This window comes from Macaca fascicularis, chromosome 9 (genome assembly GCF_037993035.2).
Source record: "Macaca fascicularis isolate 582-1 chromosome 9, T2T-MFA8v1.1".
Lineage (NCBI taxonomy): Eukaryota > Metazoa > Chordata > Mammalia > Primates > Cercopithecidae > Macaca > Macaca fascicularis.
The window spans coordinates 140236148-140257973 of record NC_088383.1 but is presented as its reverse complement, the minus strand read 5'-3'; the positions used below and the strand labels follow the sequence as shown (position 1 = coordinate 140257973).

The 21826-nt window shown below is 50.1% G+C and overlaps 1 protein-coding gene across 2 annotated transcripts in view; it reads left to right on the top strand.

The window, feature by feature from the left end:
- Nucleotides 1-21826, top strand: part of TCERG1L (transcription elongation regulator 1 like) — a 232072-nt gene that overhangs the window by 49095 nt on the left and 161151 nt on the right. Inside the window, exon 4 of one of the 2 annotated variants that reach the window (XM_045361756.2) lies at nt 3675-3860. The exons of the other annotated variant lie outside the window; for it this stretch is intronic. Coding sequence (XP_045217691.2) covers nt 3675-3860 — 186 coding nt within the window. The remainder of the gene's footprint in view (nt 1-3674; nt 3861-21826) is intronic. 2 annotated transcript variants of the gene reach the window in all.

The window sequence follows — 21826 nt, the reverse complement described above, 5'->3', positions numbered from 1 at the left end:
GTTGCCTCTGGTCCTCCTCTGCTGGGTAGGAGCAGTTTCAGGAATGACAGTCAGAGCACCCCTGGCAGGAAGGTCAGCCTGCGTTGAGACCAGGGAGAAGCTTGTGGGTGGGCAGGACTCGGGCACTGGGAAGGGGTGCAGGGGGGATGTTACAGTGACCTGAGGGGCTTTGCATGTTTACAGCCCTCCCTCCCTCTCACCCACCCATTGTGCTTCTGGGGCTCCCAGTGGTTCCCAGGATTTGGAAAACTCCCTCAGGTCATTCTGATACCATCTTTTCCTTCCTCAACTGGAAATAACTTCCCAGCAAGGGCTTTAACTTTTGTGCTCACTCAGAGGCCCACTAAGCAGGTTAAATTTAACCAAAGTGGTTAAATTTCAGTGGAAACAGCTGTGGGGAGGCAACATGCAAACAGAGATCCTAAGGGGAGAAGCCACTGCGATTAAATTCATGTAGGGCTCTTTAGTGCATCAAAACTTCCGGAAAATTCCCTCCTTACACTGACACATGCACACCCCACATGCTTACACTATTTGGACCCTGCAATCTACTGCATAGCAATAAATACAGAAATGAACCTGTTTATAGGTGGTTGTTGACATCGTGGTTATCTATCAGAGCAGCACCTATTACGATGGGGCTGGGTAACAGAATACAGCAAACGTATGTGGCATGTCCCTTCCTTGGAATACAAGGCTGTGGTTCAGCGTGGGACTTTTGAAGGGCATTTTATGACAAAGGAAGTGTTCCTTATAGCTTCTCATGAAAAAGCCACAGATTTGGTGTGATTGTGATATGTTTCCAACACAGCCAGGCCAGACAATTGCAATATAACGAAAGATGGACAGTGTTCAGTGGGGAGTTCAGGAAGGACCTTTTTATCCACATAATCACTTTATCTTATAAATTTTCTAAAGTGTTTTATTACTGAGATGACATATTTTGAATAGTGCCTATTTTTTTCTGACTTCAAATCTGTCTATGGCAACAAGTAGATTCCATGACATACTTGGAAAAGCTGCCATGCAGAAGACCGACATCACTAAACGCTGGTGAAGATGTGGAGCAACAGGAACTCCATTCACTGCTGGGGGAATGCAAAATGGCATGGCCACCGTGGAAGACAGTCTGGCAGTTTCTTAAAAAGTGAGACACGCTCCTACCATAAAATCCAACAATTGTGCTTCTAAACGGCGGCACATCTTGATAATGGAGTATCATTCAACAGTAAAAAGAAATGAGCTATCAAGTCATGAGAAGACATGGAGAAATCTTAAATGGATACTGCCAAGAGGAAGATGCCAGTCTGAAAGGGCTACATAGTATTTGGTTCCAACTGAATGGCCTTCTGGAAAAGGCAAAGCTGGAGAGGCCGTAGAAAGATCAGCAGCTGCCAGGGACTGGGGTGAAGGAGGGATGGACAGGTGGAGGACAGGGGAGTTTAAGGGCTATGATAATGCATTGTATGATACCACAATGCATGGTGGTACAATGGCTGTGAAAATGCTCCCTATGATCCCACAGTGCCCCTGTCCAAACCCACAGGATGCATAGCACAAAGGGTGAACCCCAGTGAACACTGTGTCAGTTCATGAACTGTAACAAAGGCACCACACTGATGCCAAATGTTCACAATGAGGGGAGTGGGAGCATCTATTAGGGAACTCTCTCTACTTCCTATCTAATTTTTCTGTAAACCTAAAGCTGCCCTATAACAAATTATATTTAATTTAAAATATCTTTATATGCTCATCATGGGAGATTCCAAAAGAAAGGAGAGAAAATCAGCCGTAATTCTGCCATCTAGATATGTTCATTATCACGACTTTCTTCTATTTTTAACCACATCTGACATCATAGTGTTAAGTACCTCCTATATGCCTCCAAATTTCTAGCTCTAGCCTGGATGTCTTCCTTGAAATAGGGACTCTATAGGGTATGGCACTGAGCCCATCTGGAAGCGAATGCTGTCCCCGGCCCGTCTGTTCCCAGTAAAGCAGGCAGGATGAAGACATTCAGACGAGACTCAGAGCTGGACTCTCCGCCACTCTGCAGGCTCCACAGGCTCCGCTCCCTCCTGTGGTTCGCCTCACTTGTTGTAAAACCCAAGTCATCCCCTGCCTGTATCTGCTGGCAAAGCCTGGCTGCCCCCCCAACCCCTGGCTTCCTCATCTCCCTGTATTCGGTGCCTCGCACGCTGCACCCCAGCCCTGCTCATCTCCTTGCTGCTCCTGGAAGGCACCACACAGGCACCGGCCACAGCATCTTCGCGCACCTGCTTCTTCTATAGGAGTCAGCAGGGTGCCTCGCCTTGCCTCATGCAGACTTTTACCTACTTTTTCCTTCCCAGTGAGGACTTTCCTGGCCACCCCCAGTCACAACTGAGGCCCACACACCAAGGCTAGATGCCCCCTCCCTGCTTTCCCACCATGCCCACCAGCCTGGAAAGTACAGAAAATCAACGAGAAGAATGAGCACCCTGCCTCTCCCCTCCCTGGGAGGACCCCCCCGAAGGTCAGCCTTCCCAGTGTTTGGTTCACTGCTCTGTCCCAAAGAGCTAGAGCTGGAAAATGCCTGGCACTTGTCAGCTAAATAAAGACTGGTTGACTGAATGACGATACATTGTAGGAATCTATATGGTTTTTAGCTTGTTTTATTTATGTACTGTATCATGAGACATCCGCTATGGCACTAATGATCTTTCTTGATGTGTTCATACTGACCGTTGACCGTCCCATGCATGGTGCACCATCCTTCGTGCAGCTGTCCAGCTTTTGCTGATATTTCTAGCTCCACATTCTACACCTGTGTCCTAAGGCACTGGGCATGTGGGTGAGTCGCAGGAGAGGACGTGCCAGATCAAGAGTTGTGAATTATATCAAGGTTTTAAAAACATGTTTCCAAATTGCTGTCCAGAGCTGGCCAGACTAAGCTTCCACCATTTATGTAAAATGGCACCTACAAAATACTTCTTAGATACCACATTTATTTGGGGGAACTGAGGAGTCTTTTAAAAGAAAAAATGTTTTACTGAAAAGGCAGAGGAAGAAGCAAACTTTCAGATGCTTCCGTTGATGTTAGAAGAGATGCCCGATTCCATGCTTGCAGTCTGACTCCTCTCAGGGAGCAACCCACGCTGAGCTGGGTGTGGGTTTCTCCCCTGCAGCAGCTGGTGTGGTGACCGGCCACTCCCTGCAGGGCCCAGCTGAGCCTGGCGCCCTCTGGAAACCTATCTCACAGCTGCCCCTTCTTCCAAACCCCCACTGTCTTATGTGGCACTCCCGGGCCTTCCCCGGCATCTGCTCCAAGTCACTGCATGCTGTTCATGGTCACTTCTGATTAGGTACTTAGCACACGGGCACCAGGGACAAGCGGTTTCTCTGTAAGACACCTGGATCCTGGCTCGTCCCCTGGTGACTGTAAGCCTTGTGGCTCACTGAGCATCACATGGCCCTGTATATGTGCTGGGTGTGTGTCAGCGTTTCACAGATGGAGAACTCATCACAACTGGTTGTTCTGCGGACAGTGGTACATACTGTGGGCTTCCATTAAAGAGGGGTAGTGCCCCCTCACCTGTTTTCTAGGGGCTGATATCTTGCGGTTGCAAGATGGGCATCTGTCACCCATGGCCCTGGGCGTCCCCTTGTTGACCCTCTGCATCCCTCTTCCGCAGGTGGCTGCCATAACAGCCTTAAGCCGACCAGCAGCCCCGCCATCACCATCGCCACCGCTGCTGCCGCTGCCATGGTCTCCATGGACCCTGAGAGCCTCCGGGGCCCGTCCCCCTCCAGTGTGCAGCCGCGCCACTTCCTGACCTTGACACCCATCAAAATACCCCTCCGGACGTCCCCCTTCTCAGGTAGGCTCAGCGCAGTCCCGGTGCCTGGTGCTGCCTTAGTGAGGGCGCTGAGGCTTCCTGGTCAGATGCCACTGGCCTGGGCCCAGGTGCTGTGGGACATGAAGCCCAGCTGCGGTTAAGGGGGAAACATTCGGCTGGGATCGTTTGGGCTTTGCTTGACTTCAGACCCTGCAAATGGACCTGACTCCACTGAGCCACCTTGTCAGGTCCACCCTGGCACTTCCTGCTGTAAAGCCAAGGTGAAAGTTTCCATTTGGGGAAATGAGGCTTCTGTTTACTAACTGGAATTTATGGGGAGTCATGCGTGGTCCAGAAGTGCAAGGACCCCAGGAAGTCGTGATTTTCTTGCGCAGGACGTGGAGGCTGGTGTGCTGGAGCGGAGCCTGGTGTGTGAGCCCAGAGCCAAGCTGCACGCCGCTCCCCCCAGGCCGCCCACTTGGCTTGCCTTCTGGCCCTGTGCTGGACACGGGGGCTGGGGTCCCACCCATTGTGACAGCCTGGAGTACGAGAGGCTTGGGCTGCCACAAAGGCATTTGAGCTCGTCAGTGCAGTGGATATGCTCCCTTTCTGAGATGTCCTCAGGGCAGAGGCCGGGAGGGTGGCCATTCTGGTGTCCTGAGAGGTGTGAGATGCATTGATGAGGCACTTGGAGTAGATGGGAGGCCCTGGGTCCCATCTGCAGCTCTGTTGCCCCTATGTGTTCACAGGCATGCGTGTCCATCCATTAATTGTAACCTACATGCTTCGGGACCCAGACACCCTTGTGAAATGCCTGTTTCTCCAAACTTAGCAACATCTCCATTAATTTGGAATGACAGTGCCAACTCCCAGGAATTGAGGATTTACTCTATTATTTTGGTTTCAGTTCTTCATGTGAGATGGTAAAACTTGTAGAGAAATTCCATGGAAGATTGTATTAATATAATTAATTGCTAGATTATGAGTAGCAGGAAATGACTCACTAGACTCTGATAGACGCACACATAAATATATACATACTAGTTCATGGTAGAAGGACAAACAGCCTAGTTCCACGACTTTCCGATTTTTGGAGTGTTTGCAGTTTGTTGACTTTGTTGCTAATAAATATAATACGGTCTTTTTCAACAATGGACCTTCGGCGTTCGCTATTTCTATGTTGGCTTGATGAATTAGTTGATAAGTAGGATATTGTATTCTGAAGATCAAAATCGTATTTCTCTTTCAGCATGTCAGTGAACATGCATTTAGGGTGTGATGGAGAAAATAAATAAAACACATGGATAATCTCGGAGTGGAACATAAATTGCAGCTGTGTCAAGAATTTGGTTAAAGCTACCAGTCCATTGACATATATTAGGGATGACTTACTGTTTTCAGAGGAAAATTAATCTTAGAACCAAAAGCTGTGTACCTCAGGGGCAGCCTCACTTTCCGTATCTGTTACATGATTTATAAGGTGACAGAACAATTAGGCATCCTCTCTTGTTTGCCTTTTATAAGGTTCCATGATCAAATTTGCTATAATGTGCATTCAGTTAGAATGAGGCCAGCACCAACGTTGTCTGTCCTGTAGATAACTGGAAAAATGGGCTGACAGGAAGATGAAAGGGGCGTTACTCAGAAGGTAGCTCCTAAAATTGCCTTCCTATTGCTGGCATTGATCCATCTGACCTGGAGACCCTGCCCCACAGGACAGGGTGCAGGCTGAAATACCATCAGGAAGCTGGGTCTGAACCGGCGCTGAGCGGGTCTGAGCTGTGAGCAGCACAGCCCATCCCAGGCTTCACGGGTGGGTGCGGTGCTGCCAGGGGCGCCCCTGGTGAGGGCTCCATCGGGAGGTGGGACTGCCTGGTGGTGCTGTCGTGGCAGCCTCCTCTGGACTTGGGAGCGAGGCTGTCATGCCCATGAGGAAAACCATCCGAACATGTGCCTGGGGTACTTTTTGAAAACCAAGACTTGATGAGATGCGGGGATAGAGAGCTGGCCTATCTGTACCCTTAGGGCTGTTTCCTAAACCACCGCAAGAGCCCCACAGAACGACGGGAGCAAGGCGTCGTCTCTGCTGATGGGCAGTCTCAGCGAATGCTCAGGCAGCCCCCTAGGAAATTTCCGACACCCCTTAAAATAGATGAACTGGGCAGGGGCAGGACAAGGATGAGCTATCCCATGGAGGGGTGGGTGGAGGGAGTGGCCTCTGCCTGGGGGAGAGGAAATAGAAGGACATCAGTGCGAAGCAGGTGCTGATGGACTCAGAAGAACACAGCTCAGTCCCAAGTTTGCTCTATATTCAGACTGATTTTATAAAAGGTTGTGTCCTTTAATTTATCTACAGAAGAATTATCCTGTTTTTATTTGGAAGATAATTCCCACTTTATATAAGTGAGCTTGACTGTTGTACTTACATCCTTGGCTTTGGTATAAAAGTCAGTAACCTCAGAGCTCCACGTGGTCCCCAACTGGAGACAGTTCTGCACCCCAGAGGATATTTGGCAGTGGGACTATCCGTGTGTTTTGGTTGTCATGACTTGAGGTTGCTACTGGGATCTGGTGGGTAGCAGCCAGGGAAGGTGCCACAATCCTACAACCCCCAAGCCCCCACAATCCTACAAGCCCCAGTGGTAGAGAATCATCTGGCCCAAAGTATAGGTAGTGGCTCTGTGGAGAAACCGGGGTTTGTATTATTCGAACTCTGCTTAAGGCACCGTGAAAAGCTGTCTGGGTACCCGGATACGCTCATCTGGGAGAGTTAATATGGCACTACCCTGACCCTGAAGGAGCAGGCTGTGTGTTGGAAAGAGCCCACAGTCATAAAGCTTGCACGGAATTCGGTGCCTTGCGCGAGATTTAGCTTAACCAAGATGCCACATCATACTTAAAGAGCCCGTGACCAGGTCCGGATTCAGCCGTGAACCGGACTTCTCTTTCAGAGTGGCGTCAGCACGGGCGGGAAGGCTGGTCCCTGCTGCCCTCCCAGGGGACGGGGTGTCCCTTGGCCTCCGCTTCACAGGGGTCTGTTTACCAGGCTGGCCCCTCCCAGGCAGTGGGTCATCAGCAGAGGTCACATCTTTCCATCCCCACCCTGCCTGCACCCAACACAGCAATTCCCCTGACTCCAGGGACAGCACTCCCTTCTGCACGTTGATAGGCCCAGCAGAGCCTGCTCCTTTTCCAGTCACTCACAGAGCTTGCTTTCTTCTTTCTTTCTTTCTCTCTCTTTCTTTCTCTCTCCCCCTTCTTCCCTCCCTCCCTCCTTTCTTTCTCTCTCTCTCTTTCTTTCTCTCTCTCCCTTCTTCCCTCCCTCCCTCCTTTCTTTCTTTCTCTTTCTTTCTTTCTTTCTCTTTCTTTCTTTCTTTCTTTCTTTCTTTCTTTCTTTCTTTCTTTCTTTCTTTCTTTCTTTCTTTCTTTCTTTCTTTCTTTCTCTCTCCCCTCCCCCCTTCCCTCCCTCCCTCCCTCTTTCTTTCTTTCTTTCTTTCTTTCTTTCTTTCTTTCTTTCTTTCTTTCTTTCTTTCTTTCTTTCTTTCTTTCTTTCTTTCTTGTGTTCCTTTCCCTTTCTTTCCTTCCTTCCTTCCTTCTTCCTTTCCTTTCCTTTTCTCTCTCTCTCTCTCTTTCTTTCTTTCTTTCTCTTTCTTTCTTTCTTTCTTTCTTTCTTTCTTTCTTTCTTTCTTTCTTTCTTTCTTTCTTTCTTTCTTTCTTTCTCTCTCTCTCCCCCCCCTTCCCCCTTCTCTCTCTTTCTTTTCTTTACTTTTCTTTTCTTTCTTTCTTTTTCTTGAGATGGAGTCTTGATCTGTCACCCAGGCTGCAGTGCAGTGGCATGGTCTCAGCTCATTGTAACCTTCGCCTCCTGGGTTCAAGTGATTCTCCTGCCTCAGTCTCCCCCGTAGCTGGGATTACAGGTGCACACCCCTATGCCCAGGTAATTTTTGTATTTTTAGTAGAGACGGGGTTTCACCATGTTGGCCAGGCTGGTCTTGAACTCCTGACCTTGTAATCTGCCCACCTTGGCCTCCCCAAGTGCTGGGATTAGAGGCGTGAGTCATTGTGCTCAGCCAAAGTGATTTTTCTTTTAAGAAAGACAGCATTTATTTTTAAAATCTGGCCCACCATGACTGAAGCGTTCGGGCGAGAAGAGTGAAATATGAGTAAGTACTTTCAGTCTCTGGTAGAGCAGGTAACTACCAAATAGATATTAAAAAGGGCCATCTGCCTGGGAAGCCATTTGCCACCTGTTCTTTGCTTCCAGAGCTATTTAATGGTTTAAATTTAACATTTTGTCTTGCCACAGAACAGCTGGGAAGTGACTATTTTTTTGTTCTATCAGTAACTTACCAGCCAAGCTACATAACAAGTCAGAAAGTCTCCAAGCCAGAATTCCACCACGCAGCCTTTCATGTGGCTGTCGGCTTTCCTCATTAGCAAAATCTGCAGATGCTGAAACAGGTTCTATAACAACAGTAATTCAGACATTTGGGAATAAGGTCTTTTTTTAAATCACCCAGGAATTGTTTCCTCCTCCACTATAATCAAAAATGTCATAATACATATTAACATTTTAAAGATTTTCAGAGACAAAAATGCTGTAACAATATAATTGCTTATACCTCAAGATTCCTGAAACTCATCGGGCTTGTGCGGGAAAGACGTGTTCATTTCTAGTGGAGGATTGAGTTACCTCTAGTGGAAAACTTACTGGATTTAAACAAACAAACCAACAAAACCCCTTTGCATAGTTTGTTATGCATGATAAGTGAATTCTTACTGAGAATGCAACCACAGGCATCTGAGCTGGCATTATTACGTTTAAGCATATAAGGTGCAGACTTTCCTAAATGGAGACCCCGTTGTTGGGCTCCAAAGGGGAGAGCTGCTTTCACGGGGAAATCACTCCCATGAGCAAGGTCTGGCTCACTCATCTAGGAAACGATGCTCCTGGGACCTCGCGTTCTTTCTGAGCTGCTCCATTCCCTGTGCCTTCCCTGAGAATCACCCTGCACTTTATGTTAGCCATCTCCACTGTTAGCTCCAATTCACCCTCTCTTTAAAGAAAAAATATGGAAATATATCATGCGGGCCACAGCATGCATAAGGTTATGTCCAGTATAGAGAATACTAATACAATAGACACCCAGTGCCTCCCTCTGAGTCTAAGAAACCTGATGTTTCCAGTGTCCCAGCCCCTGCCCCCAGCCTCACCTCCTGCTCACCCCAGAGGTCACTGCTCCCCTGAAGATGTGCCAATCATTCCTTTGCTATTTTTAAAAAAAGTGTGTTTACCACATGCATTATCTCTAGACAATATATTGCATACTTCAGTTTTTGTTAATTTCACATAAATGTTAGCATCGTTTGTGCATTCTTCTGCGATGGCCTTTTCACTCAGATACGTGCTTTCTTTACAGTCATCCCTGCTGGTATGTGCAGCGGTGGTACCATCCTGTTCACTTTTGTGCAGCATTTGTTTGTATGAAGTCATATAACACCTTGTCCCATCGGCCGGTGGTTCCTCCACTGTTCAGGCCTCAGCTCCAGCACACGGCCCTACTTCTCCCATCCTGAAGTGGCCCATGGAACGAACTCCTTCTCCTCACTGTTGTATTTGCTTTTCAGCATTTATCATCACCTGCAATTCTCTTCAGTGTCAATTCCTGGCCTATTTTCTCTCCCACACTGGCATGTCAGACCCTGAGGGGCGGGGTGCTCCCATATCTATTCACCACTGAGGCCCTGGTGCCGGGAACGATTCTTGGCACAAATTTACCTCTCATTGAGTCTTTGTTAATGAACGGCATCCAGTCACACCTGTGCTCTGTGGATACGACCCTCTTCAACGACGCTCTGGGGTGTTGGTTGACAGTTCTCTGTGTTCTCTACGAGACAGTGCAGAGATGGCTGCCCTGCTCCACACCCACTCAGCCCGGTCCTAACAGACAAACATAGTCAGGAAGCGTTCAGCACGGCGGACGCCGCATCACCCAGCCCGAATATGCTGCTCAGCTCAGCATTAACCGGAATCTCTAATGGGAAGCTCAGGCAGAGAGTGAGGTGATCGTGCCCCAGGCACCACAATCTTTAGGGATTTGAATTTCCCAGAACCCAAAATTTTCAAGCTGAAAGGCCTATGGATTCCGGACAACTGATTCCATTACTTAAAGCTGGGGGGCAGGGTCAAAGGCCACTGAAGACCAGTTTACCTAAATCCCAATACAAGTGAGGGGCAGAGTGAGGGTGGAACTCAGCAATCCTTTGCCAAGGATTTCCCCAGGATGTCTTTCTTCTGCACCATTGGCAGTCCCACCCACCAGCTGTAATTCCTGTCCGTCTATAGAGCCACTGCGCTAAAATCAATAACCCAGTGGCTGTGATGGTGGCCGGGCTCCCGGTGCTAAAGGGACACTGGATAACTTCGGCTGTGCCTGCCTGGCAGGCACAGGCCAAGGGCCGATGAGAGGCTGGATGCCTGCTGTGCTGAGGACCCTCAGGGAGAGTCTCTGACCGACCCAGCAGGGAAGGCGCCAGGGCCTCACTCAGGCACACAGTGGTACGTGCTGCCATCCCTGGGGGTCCCTGTGGTCTTCAAGCAGGGGCCAGATTTAGACGCGCCCCTGGAAGGAGGGTGGGGAAATAGTTGGTCTGTAGACAGATCAGGGAGGAAGGAGGTCACCCATGGCTGCTTTAATGAAAGCATTGTGCGAGGAGGCTGGTCGCTGTGCAGATCGTGTTGCTGTAGCCACAGACAGGACATTGTCACAGAATACTCACTGCAACAGGAGCAGCAGCTGCTTCCCGGGCCAGGCCACTTTATTTAATTTGTGACAACAGCACTGTTGGAAATAGTATCCATGGTGGGTGGCCGTCAGAAGCGGCGAGTGACATGTGCTTCAGGACTCGGTGGAGGAGGCGGTCCCTGATGGGCACTCGTTGGAGACATCCGGTCCGCAGCTCACACTGGAGAGTCTTCCGGTCCCAATACTCAAATAGACCCCTTTGGTGCATGAATGAGATCCACGCCCTAGGGGAGGACAGCCTGTGTTCAGTAGCACGCAGGCCTGTGTTCGCCCAGGGGTCTGGATGGGAGAAAGCTGACATTTCAGGCCCATGTTCCATCCAGGGGTCTGGGTGAGAGAAAGCTGATATTTTGCGCTCCATGCTTACACTTCTAGAGACTGTGTGGGAGTTGCTTTGAACAAATATCCCTAAAGCAACATTGGTGCTTCAGAGTAGCTACAGTTGTGGAAAACTGTGCGTCAGGTCCTCAAACAGTTACACGTGGAATTACCATGGGACTCAGCAATTGGAATCAGGGTCTCAAACAGATATCTACTGGAGTACACATGTTCGTAGCAGCATTATTTATTATTCCACAAAAGATGAAAGTGATCCAAGCATCCATTTATGGGTGCATAGATAAAGAAAATGTGGCATATCTATATAGTGAAATATTATTCAGTCTTAAAAAGCAGGAATTGCTGGCACCTGCTGCCGCATGGATGAACCTTGAGGATACGATGGTCAGTGAAACAAGCCTGTAGAATTCCACTTATCTGAGGCCCCCCATCGGATTCACAGAGATAGACAGCAGAAGGGTGGTTGCCAGGGACTGGGGGAAGGGGAAGAGAAAGTCAGTGTTGAACCAGTACAGTTTCTGTTTGGGAAGGTAAAATAATTCGGAGTGTGGGCTGTGGTGACGGCTGGCATTAAGTACTGCAAATGTGCTTAATGCCACTGAACTGTACACTTCAAGATGGTTAAGACAGTAAATTTCGTGTTATGTATATTTTACCACAATAAAAACAATAAGAAAAGGAGGCGTGTTCTCATATGCACATGAATGAAGTTTATTTGAGGGACCTTGGAGAGGGTCAGAAGAACAGCATTAAGTAAGAAGCGGTGAAAACCTCTTACTGCTTCTACCCTTCATGGTACCTTCCGTTTCGGCATCTCCTCTGGTCAGCTCTGCTAACGGTCTTTTCAGCGGCCCCATTTCTGGTGCCCTCAGCCATCTGGAACACAGCAGAAACTGAGGCATGAAGAAGAAAGGAGACCCGTGAGCCTGGGTGAGGGTGGCTGGCTCAGAGCGCATGTACTGTCCTGGAGGTGGCTGGCAGACTGCATAGGGTCTGCAGAGAGCAGGAGACAGCAGGGCCTGGGGGCTGGCCTGAGGTCTGTGACTGCAAGGATTCTCGGCGAAGGAAGCAGCAGAGCGAGAGGGGCTGTTTTGAGCTGGGTAGGGAGGAGGGGCAGGGGGAAAGGGGGCAGAAAGTCAGGACTGGCTCCCAGCACAGGCTGGCAGCCCCGTGAGCTGGGGTTGCTGGCCTGGGCAGAGGGGCGTGGGAGTGGTCAGGGCCACGGCAGAGCTCCTGGGGAACGAGGGGGTGGCAGTGTGGAATCTGGACCCCTCTGCTGCCATTATGTTTCCTGGAATTTCTCAGTGCCTTGAAAGGAGCACCATATACCAAAGGTGAGTGGGTTCCCTGAGATGAACCCACGGCCTGAGAGCATAATAATGTTCCCACAAGCTGGAGAATTTGGCTGGGCCTCAACTCTCCCAGGCATGAGCCATCTAGCAGCACAGGTGGGAAGCGGAGCCTGGTGCTGGTGCTGAAATGAGAGAGCTGCAGAGAGAAGGACTTCACGTGCCCGGCGTGTCCTATGTCACACGCGGCTTGAGAAAGAGCAATGTGGCTTGGGAGACTGTCCAGCTAAGAAGGAGATCCCGGGTGTCCAATGCTCTGCAGGCAGCTGAAAGTTTAGTAAATGTGGATGACCAGAAGGCTGAGTGAGCTCATAGCAGGCAGCACTTCTCACTGCCTAAGAAGTCAACTAATAGGGCGCTGGGCTCCCGGGCTAGGAGGAAGAGAGGCGAAGAGGCTGCTTTAGGGCAGGCCCCGGGCAGGCGGCCGCTGTCCACCAGTTCACCATCCCTTCCCTGCTGCAGCTCAAGACTGGCTCCAGCTACACCTGGGCAGGCGATGAGCGACGGCCAGGACTTGGTTCACAACCCACGTGTTCCCTCAGGATTCCCTGTGTTCTTAGAATGAGATTCCCAACTAGGATATACCGGCCACCTTTCCCTGTGGAGGGTCTGATTAGCACTGACTTAGAACCCTGAGGAAAGAAGGGGAGAAGCATAAATGAGAAAAGGAAAATAGCCCGTGATCCCTCCACCTCAAGTGAACATCTGCAAACCTCTCAAAGGCTCTGGCGCAGTGAGTGACAGATTAGCCTGCATCTGTGAGGCCACATCTCGCATGAAGCACTTGCAATTCCACTTTACTTCTTTTAAAGAAGTACTTTTTTTTTTTACCACTTTACTTCAAGTAAGATTATGAACCTACAGACCAGTTGCAGAAGCCCCACCCAGTCTCAGTGTCGGGTGGTTCTCTGTGCACAGCCTCCGGGAGGGTCTGCAGGGGAGTCAGGTGGGCTCTGCCAGCCCCCGTCAGGCGTGCACGCAGCATGCAGCTTCACGTGAGTGGGGCTGGGCTCCTGCCTGGTCTGTGGTACCTCATTGGTGCCCTGTCACTCAAATCGTGCGGCTTTATTCCTCCAAGGTGTCCCTGGCTGCCCCGAATGGTGTTTGCTCCTGCGTTCTTTCTGAATGCTGGGGCAGGTGTGTGCTCCTTTCTGGGAGCAGAGCTGTCTTTGCTGGGAGGAGACCGTGTTTGAGTTATTCTGTGCACAAGCAGAGAGTGCTGCTTTCTCTCCTCAGGTTCTTATTTGCCAGGCGGAATGCTTGTGCTTTCCTGCAACGATTTGAAAAGGAGGGGAACACAGCCTTGGCTGCTCAGGTTAAGCAAGCCAGTAATGTGTGAGCCAGCGAGTGTGACTGTCAAACCCATGCAGCTCCCAGCCAGGTAGAACCAGGATGGGGAGAGTGCATGCGTGATTTCAGTTTTGACTGGTGATAATAGAGTTTGAAAGTTTGCACGAGTAGAAAGAAAGCTTACTTCTGAGGCTTTCAAAAAAGAACAAAATGTATAACAGTTACAAAAAGAAAGAAAGAAAGAAAGAAACGTGCTACTGGGCTGCAAGGACCCCGGTGTGCGTTTGCCATGGTTAGAGAGGGCCACTGTCCTCCCGGGATTCAGGGATGCTGCTTTTCACAGCTGTTGGGGACCCGGGGGGAGCCACTGTCAGGGCCGTGGAATCTCTTATGCTGGGGCAGCCACATGGCTTTCCACAGCTTGCTGTATTCCCTTTATTTTTCTTTCTTCAACAGTGATATTGCCTCTGCTAAGAAGGCAGGAACAATCACTTATATTTGCTTAAGACAATGGACTCTAGCATGATGTGAAAAGTAAACCTGAGCTTTTGTAAATAAATCATTTTGTCCCAACCTCCCCTTACCTGATGAACCAGTCAGCCGCCCCGCTTTCGCTGAGTCCCTGCTGGATTCCCAGCATTAGGCTGGGTTCTGGCTGTTTACAAGTGAGCGCGAGAGGGAACCTCTTCCCTTAGGACTCAGAGGCATCGCCTGTGTGTACCAGGTCAGCTCCATCACATGCTGCCTCTCCCGGGGGCGGCTCGGTCCTGCCGAGGGCTGGCCTGGGGCACCATTCCAGGGATGGGCATGACCTGCAGGGCTGGGCACCTCTAGTCAGAAGCCAACTCTGAGACAAAGACTGGATGTGAGCACAGGTTGGGGGGACTGTGATGGGAGCCGAAGGAGCCTCTGCTGGGCGTGACACCCCATGGCATTGGGGGCTCAGCGCTGCTGGAGACTTGGACAGAAAGCCTAGTGCAGGTTCAGTGTCCCGTTCAAGGAGCAAAGTTATGTTTTTCCCACTGACTCTCAGCTGCCTGTATCTGAGGGCAGCATGAGGACTCTCATTCCGTCTTCCTGCCTGCCCCGAACTAGGCCCAGATGGCCCTCCAGCCAGACACAGGCCAAGGCAGAGAGAGTCTAGGGGATGCCGGGAAAGGGCCGTTGGCCTGTGTGGGGGAGGCAAGGCTACAGGAAGGTACTGGGCCCAGGTGTGGCTGACGGGTGGAGTGTGGCCCTCGGAGCCAAGGAGGGCAGAGGGAGATCAGCCTGGTTTGCTTTGTGACTTCTCAAGTTCATAATTAATACAGCCTCAGTGCTAGGGACATGGAGACCTTTCTGTCATTGTCACAGCTCTGACATTTCCTGCCAAGGCCCGGGTCCAGGTCCTGGATGGCATCTGTGTCGTGTGTGTGTGAGTCATGTGTGAGTTGTGTGCGTGTGTGTCCTGTGGGTGTGTGGGTGTGAACTTATCAGTGTGTGTGAGTCATGTGTGTGAGATGTGTGCGAGAGAGTTGTGTGTATATGAGTCGTGTGTGTGTGTCATGTGGGTGTGTGGGTGTGTTTACCAGCATATGTGAGTGAGTGTATGTCGTGTGTGTATGAATTTACCAGTGTGTCGCGTGTGTGCATGTGTGTGTGCGTGCATATGTGTTGTGTGTGTACGTGTGTGTGTGCACATATGAGTCGTGTGTGCATGTGTGTGTGCACATATGAGTAATGTGTGTGTCGTGTGTGTGTGCACGTGTATGAATCATGTGGGTATGTGGGTGTGAATTTACAGTATGTGTGTGAGTTTACCTGTGTGTGTGTCGTGTGTGTACGTGTGTGTGTGCACGTATGAGTCATGTGTGCATGTGTGTGTGTGCATGTATGAGTAGTGTGTGTGTCGTGTGTGTGTGCATGTGTACGAATCATGTGGGTATGTGGGTGTGAATTTACAGTGTGTGTGTGAGTTTACCTGTGTGTGTGTGAGTCGTGTGTGTGCATGTGTCTGTGCGTGTGTGTACTTGAGTCATGTGGGCGTGTGGGTGTGAATTTACAGTATTTGTGAGTGAGTGATCTAATTGAGGCCATGGCAGGAGGCAGGGGAAAGTTGGTGCTGCTGGAGGTGGGGATGGAGAGAGAGCCTTGTTTGAGAATCAGGTTTGAGAACCGTTTGGAAAAGGGTAAATGGACCAGATGTGTGAACTGATCAAGGATGGACGATGGGGACAGAGAAGGGAAAGCTCATCTGCTCTAAAATCTTTTGGGTGTGCTGCCACCCTTGAGGGCGGTCATTCATCCAGGGTTCTTTTCACCACATTTGCTCTGCCTTGTCCTTCTCACCATCTGATAACTCCTTGCCACAAAAGCCTTATCTCACATTCATAAGCTTCAGGGGCCCGACCAGGGGTGGGTCTTGCCAGAGTTCAAGAATCACTTGGTTCTTGACTGAGGACACTTAAGGAAGGAGCTCCTGGGGACAGAATAGGAATTAAACACAGTCTGGGGCTGGTAGGCGATGCTGATTACATATGGGTGTTTCAGAATGTGATAATGGTAGAAAGGAAGGTGAGGATATAATTTGCTGTGGCGAATGTGTAAGACTCGAACATCTAATACTCAATTTATAGTAATTAGAGGAAACTGATGTACACATGCAAGCCACTTTGTGTCTGCCCAGCACAGGGTACCTTGGAGTAGGCACAGCGTGGGCCACCACCTCCAGTGAAAATGTGCCCGTTGCTCTGTGTGGTGTGGATGTGTGTGCACGCGTGTGTGCATATGTGTTTAATTCAGTTTACTTCCCTGTTTTGGGAGGGCACTGTGGCACCCGGGCTTGGTGGCTGCTGAACGAGCTGGCATACTCCCCTCCCTACACATCTCACCGCACGAGTTTGGGACTCTGTTGTGCAGCAGCCCGGGGGCTCGGCTGAGGGGGCACCTGCTATTTGGTTTCAATTCTGAGTCTCATAGTCCTGTCCCCTGAGTGTGTGACCCCCACCTCTATGCTCCTGGCAGGAGGATGCCTTGTGGGGGTGTGTGGCTGGGCGGCCGTCTCAAACCTGGGGTAGCCCAGCCTCAAGGCTGGAAGGTGGCTACCCGATTCCTCCTCTTTGGACCAAGCTCCTTTGCTACGGACTTCTGCCACATCCCTGACTGATCCCGGAGTTCCGGCTCAGGCAGGCACCCATCACCGGAGGAGGAGCTCCCTGTGGGGCAGGAGAGGGAGAGGAGATTCACAAGCCCCCTAAATTGTCCTCTGTTTTTTGCCATCCTTCTCCGACTGGGAAACGCCTCCGCTCACCATCCTTTCCGCATCCTCGTGGAGACTGTAGTGGGCCGTCCCAGTCATGTGGGGCCTGCCCTGCCCATTTCCCAGCTCCATCACTGGGTCCCACCCAGCCTGGCCAGCAGACCCCTCCCGGTCCAGCGTGGCCACCGTCTCCTGCATGCACCTGCCTCTCTTCTCTCCTTGCTCAGCACTTCCTGAGCCCCTTGGCCCCCAGCCTTCCCTCATGGTACTCGCCATGCTTCTGGCCAACAATCACTTGTCCTCCAGCACTCAGCTTGTGCCACCCTGAGAAAGCCTCACTGAGTGCAGCCACCCCTCTGCCACTGTCGTGCACGAGGTGCCATCTCCCCGCTAGGCTTTGAGCCACGCCGCCTGGCTGAGGTGCAGTCCCCCCTCCAGCCAGCGGATGGGCCCTGCAGCCAGGAGGAGCCCAACCAAGGCTGTGACTCTCGTGAACCCAGCAGGGCTGGTGCTCTGTGTCTCACCAGAGCCTCAGTCCTTCCAGAAGACCCAGCACTTGGGGGCTCTCGGCCTCTGTTTACCCCATCATTCCCGTCAACTCAGCCAAGGGCCCTGGGCCTTGCTCCTTGGCACTGCCTGCTCTGGGAACTCTTCCCACCTACACTCCCATCCACCCGAGGCCTCTGCCGCCCAGGCCCTTGAAGGACTCCTGGCCAGCCCTTCCATGAGGCCCTGCAACCCACAGAACTCAGATACAAAGGCCCTACTTGCACTTCCCACCCACTGCACCCCTCCCGCCAACTCCGAACTTGACCAGCTCTTTATGAGGATGATACACTAACCTGTACCTAGGAGCAGTGGCAGGAGCCCCTCGGGAAGGCCCCTCCCTGGTCTGGGCTGTTGCCACTGAAGGTTACCAGAGAGCCACGTGGCAGCAGCCTGTGGGCATGACACGTGGTTTCCCAGGGAGAGCCGTGAGCTGCGGGCTTGGTCACATTTCCTGCCCCTGCCCCCGCAGAGCCGCCCCCTCGTTTTGGGTGGAAATGCAGAAGGTTCGAGGAAGGGAAGCCCTCTTCAAGGGAAGTGACCATGGGCTCTTAGGAAGCTAACGTCGACTTCAACTTCTCAGTTCTTTTAAAAAATTATTATTTTAAACCAATTAACAAGCCATGATGTTGGCTGTTATTCCCAAAAATAATTTATCATAAACAAGCTCAGAGAATCCCAAAGAGGTAGCCCGGCCACGCTGCCCGGCGGATTAAATGCTGTAATTAACATGGCTCCTGCAGGCTCCTTTCATCTCACGCTTTAATTAGGTTTTGCTGACACTTTTTCCGGTGTGTGTTGGGGTCACAGTGCCCCGCTCTGCACACTGGTGGCAACAATGCCAATGAGACCCTTTCAGGAGCTCAGAACGCCCCACCAGGCTCCCATCAGCCAAGGTCTGTGGCTGGGGACCACCGCAGCAAGCCCATTTCTTGGGTGAAGCTGGGCTTTGTCCAGGTGCCGTCCAGCAGCTGAGGGGCTCCCCAACTCCCCTGTGCCCAGCACACTCCTGCCCGGTCCCCCTGCAGCATCTGCCTGTGTTACTGATGCTCCTCCTGTTCCCCAGTGTCCTCAGCAGGAAGACACCTGGCCCTGCTTGTGCCCGTGGAAATGGGATTTCACAGTTCCCTGCCCATCTAGGAGGTGGCGGCGTGGAGAATCTAGGCAATTGCTGAAGTCTTCTCTTGCCTGGGGGACACCTGGGCCCACTAGTCCATGGCACTGTTGAAAGTGCACAGGTGACTTCGTCCACGGATAAAACTCTTTCAGCCTGGGCCAGGATTTCAGTGACTGCGAGCTCTGGAAGCCCTCCCCACCTGGCAGTCCTCCAGGGAGTTCCACGGCACCCTGGGCGTTACTGAGACTCCAGTCCTGGCCATGGCTGGAAGGGGTTACCACCTGGAGAGCTCACTGCCGTCTACTCTGGAGACAAACTCTAGCTGCCCCTCCACGTCAACCATGGGGTCACGACGCTTCTTGCAGATTCTTCCAGCGCACCTTAAAGAATCTTAGCCAGCTGCTGAGAGGCCTCTCCCCACCTACCCGCAAAGCACCCCCGACTCTGCATGCTCCACTCCCCCAGAGCTGCCTGCTCTGAACGTAAACCTCCCTCTCCCCTGGATGAACTCCCTTAACCCCCCCGGAGGAGAGCAGGTGCCTGTTCCATGTGGGAGCACCTGACACTTCTGCTCCTGGCATTTCTCATGCTTCACGGTCACACCTTTTCATACTTATTTCTATGCATGTGCCTGTACCCTCCCACGGAGGGAGACGGCTGGTGATGAGCGAGGGCCTCCTGCCCCAGGACCCCGGGCCCCCACCCCCAGGCAGCCTCTTCCAATCGATGCAACTTTTATTTTACGTTTTGCACTTTTGTGAGTTAATTTTTCTGTTATAATGACACAGTTGATATCGTGATCTCCGGGTGTGTCAGTTTTAGACGATGGCTGTTGACATCCTGTAAAAGGAAAATAGTTTTCATTGTTTGTTGCTGCACAGCCAAAACCTTAGCTTTTGTGGGATAGCAAACCATCCCCAAATGGAGTGGTTTCGAATAATGGCTGTTTATGTAACTCATGATTTTGTTATTTTGAGCCCAGCTCAAATTACTGACCCACACATCATGAGTTAATAATGTGTCCCTTGTGCATAAGGTCAGCTGCCATTTTGCCTGGTGGCCGACAGGCTGAGGATGGTTATCACTTACATGCGTCTTGGTGAGCAGAGGGTGTCTGGTCATGTGCCTCTCACATCAGGACCATGTTTCTCACATTAAGGTTGCAGGGTTGGTTTTAGGAACAATAGAGAGGACAGCCCCAGTGTGCATGTACATTGTTTGTTTGTTTGTTTTTGAGACAGAGTCTCACTCTGTTGCCCAGTCTGGAATGCTGGAGTGCAGTGGCACAATCCTGGCTCACTGCAACCTCTGCCTCCCAGGTTCAAGCCACCCAAATAGCCGGGATTACAGGTGCACACCACGACACCCAGCTCATTTCTGTATTTTTAGTAGAGACAGGGTTTGCAACATTGGCCAGGCTGGTCTCCAACTCCTGACCTCAAGTGATCCACCCACCTCGGCCTCCCAGAATGCTGGGATGGCAGGCGTGAGCCTTTGCACCTGGCTGTGCCTGCAGTGTTTAAGCCTCTGCTTATGCAACATTCGCCACCGTCTCACTGGTCAGTGCAGGTCCATGGTGAAGTCCAGGGTCAGCGTGGGAGGGACACTCACAGGGCGTGAGTGCGGAAAGGCATGAGTGAGTTGGCGATTGTTCCTATCATGCAGGTGAACCAAAATCTTGTACAGCCCCACACAAGGGTATTTTATAACGTTAGATATTCAAAACTAACTAGTCTTTAAATAAGTCACAGGGTAAATAAAACACTTAAGCCCCTCATTCTTCTTCAGTAACATGATGAGTTTCACAAAAAGGTGACCTTCTATATATATATACATGCACATATATATGTGCATGTATATGTGCATGTATATATATATAGATGTTTGTGTGCATATACTTTTTTCTTTTTTTATTATTATATTTTAAGTGCTAGGGTACATGTGTACAATGTGCAGGTTTGTTGCATAGGTATACATGTGCCATGCTGGTGTGCTGCACCCGTTTACTCGTCATTTACACTAGGTATATCTCCTAATGCTATCCCTCTTCCTCCCACCTCACAACAGGCCCCGGTGTGCAATATTCCCCACCCTGTGTCCAAGTGTTCTCATTGTTCAATTCCCACCTATGAGTGAGAATATGTGGTGTTTGGTCCCCTGTCCTTGTGATAGTTTGCTCAGAATGATGGTTTCCAGCTGCATCCATGTCCCTACAAAGGACATGAACTCATCCTTTTTTATGGCTGCATAGTATTCCACGGTGTATATTTGCCACATTTTCTTAATCCAGTCTACCATTGATGGACATTTGGGTTGGTTCCAAGTCTTTGCTATTGTGAATAGTGCTGCAGTAAACATATGTGTGCATGTGTCCTTATAGCAGCATGATTTATAATCCTTTGGGTATATGCCCAGTAATGGGATGGCTGGGTCAAATGGTATTTCTAGTTCTAGATCCTTGAGGAATCGCCACACTGTCTTCCACAATGGTTGAACTAGTTTGCACTCTCACCAACAGTGTAAAAGCGTTCCTATTTCTCCACGTCCTTTTCAGCACCTGTTGTTTCCTGACTTTTTAATGATCACCACTCTAACTGGTGTGAGATGATATCTCATTGCAGTTTTGATTTGCATTTCTCTGATGGCAAGTGATGATGAGCATTTTTTCATGTGTCTGTTGGCTGCATAAATGTCTTCTTTTGGGAAGTGTCTGTTCATATCTTTTGCCTACTTTTTGATGGGGTTGTTTGATTTTTTTCTGGTAAGTTTGTTGAAGTTCTTGTAGATTCTGGATATTAGCCCTTTGTCAGATGGGTAGATTGTAAAAATTTTCTCCCATTCTGTAGGTTGCCTGTTCACTCTGATGGTAGTTTCTTTTGCTGTGCAGAAGCTCTTTAGTTTAATTAGATCCCGTTTGTCAATTTTGGCTTTTGTTGCCATTACTTTTGGTGTTTTACTCATGAAGTCCTTGCCCTTGCCTATGGCCTGAATGGTATTGTCTAGGTTTTCTTCTAGGGTTTTTATGGTTTTAGGTCTAACATTTAAGTCTTTAATCCATCTTGAATTAATTTTTGTATAAGGTGTAAGGAAGAGATCCAGTTTCAGCTTTCTACATATGGCTAGCCAGTTTTCCCAGCACCATTTATTAAATAGGCAATCTTTTCCCCATTTCATTTTTGTCAGGTTTGTCAAAGATCAGATGGCTATAGATGTCTGGTATTATTTCTGAGGGCTCTATTCTGTTCTATTGACCTATATCTCTGCTTTGGTACCAGTACCATGCTGTTTTGGTTACTGTAGGCTTGCAGTATAGTTTGAAGTCA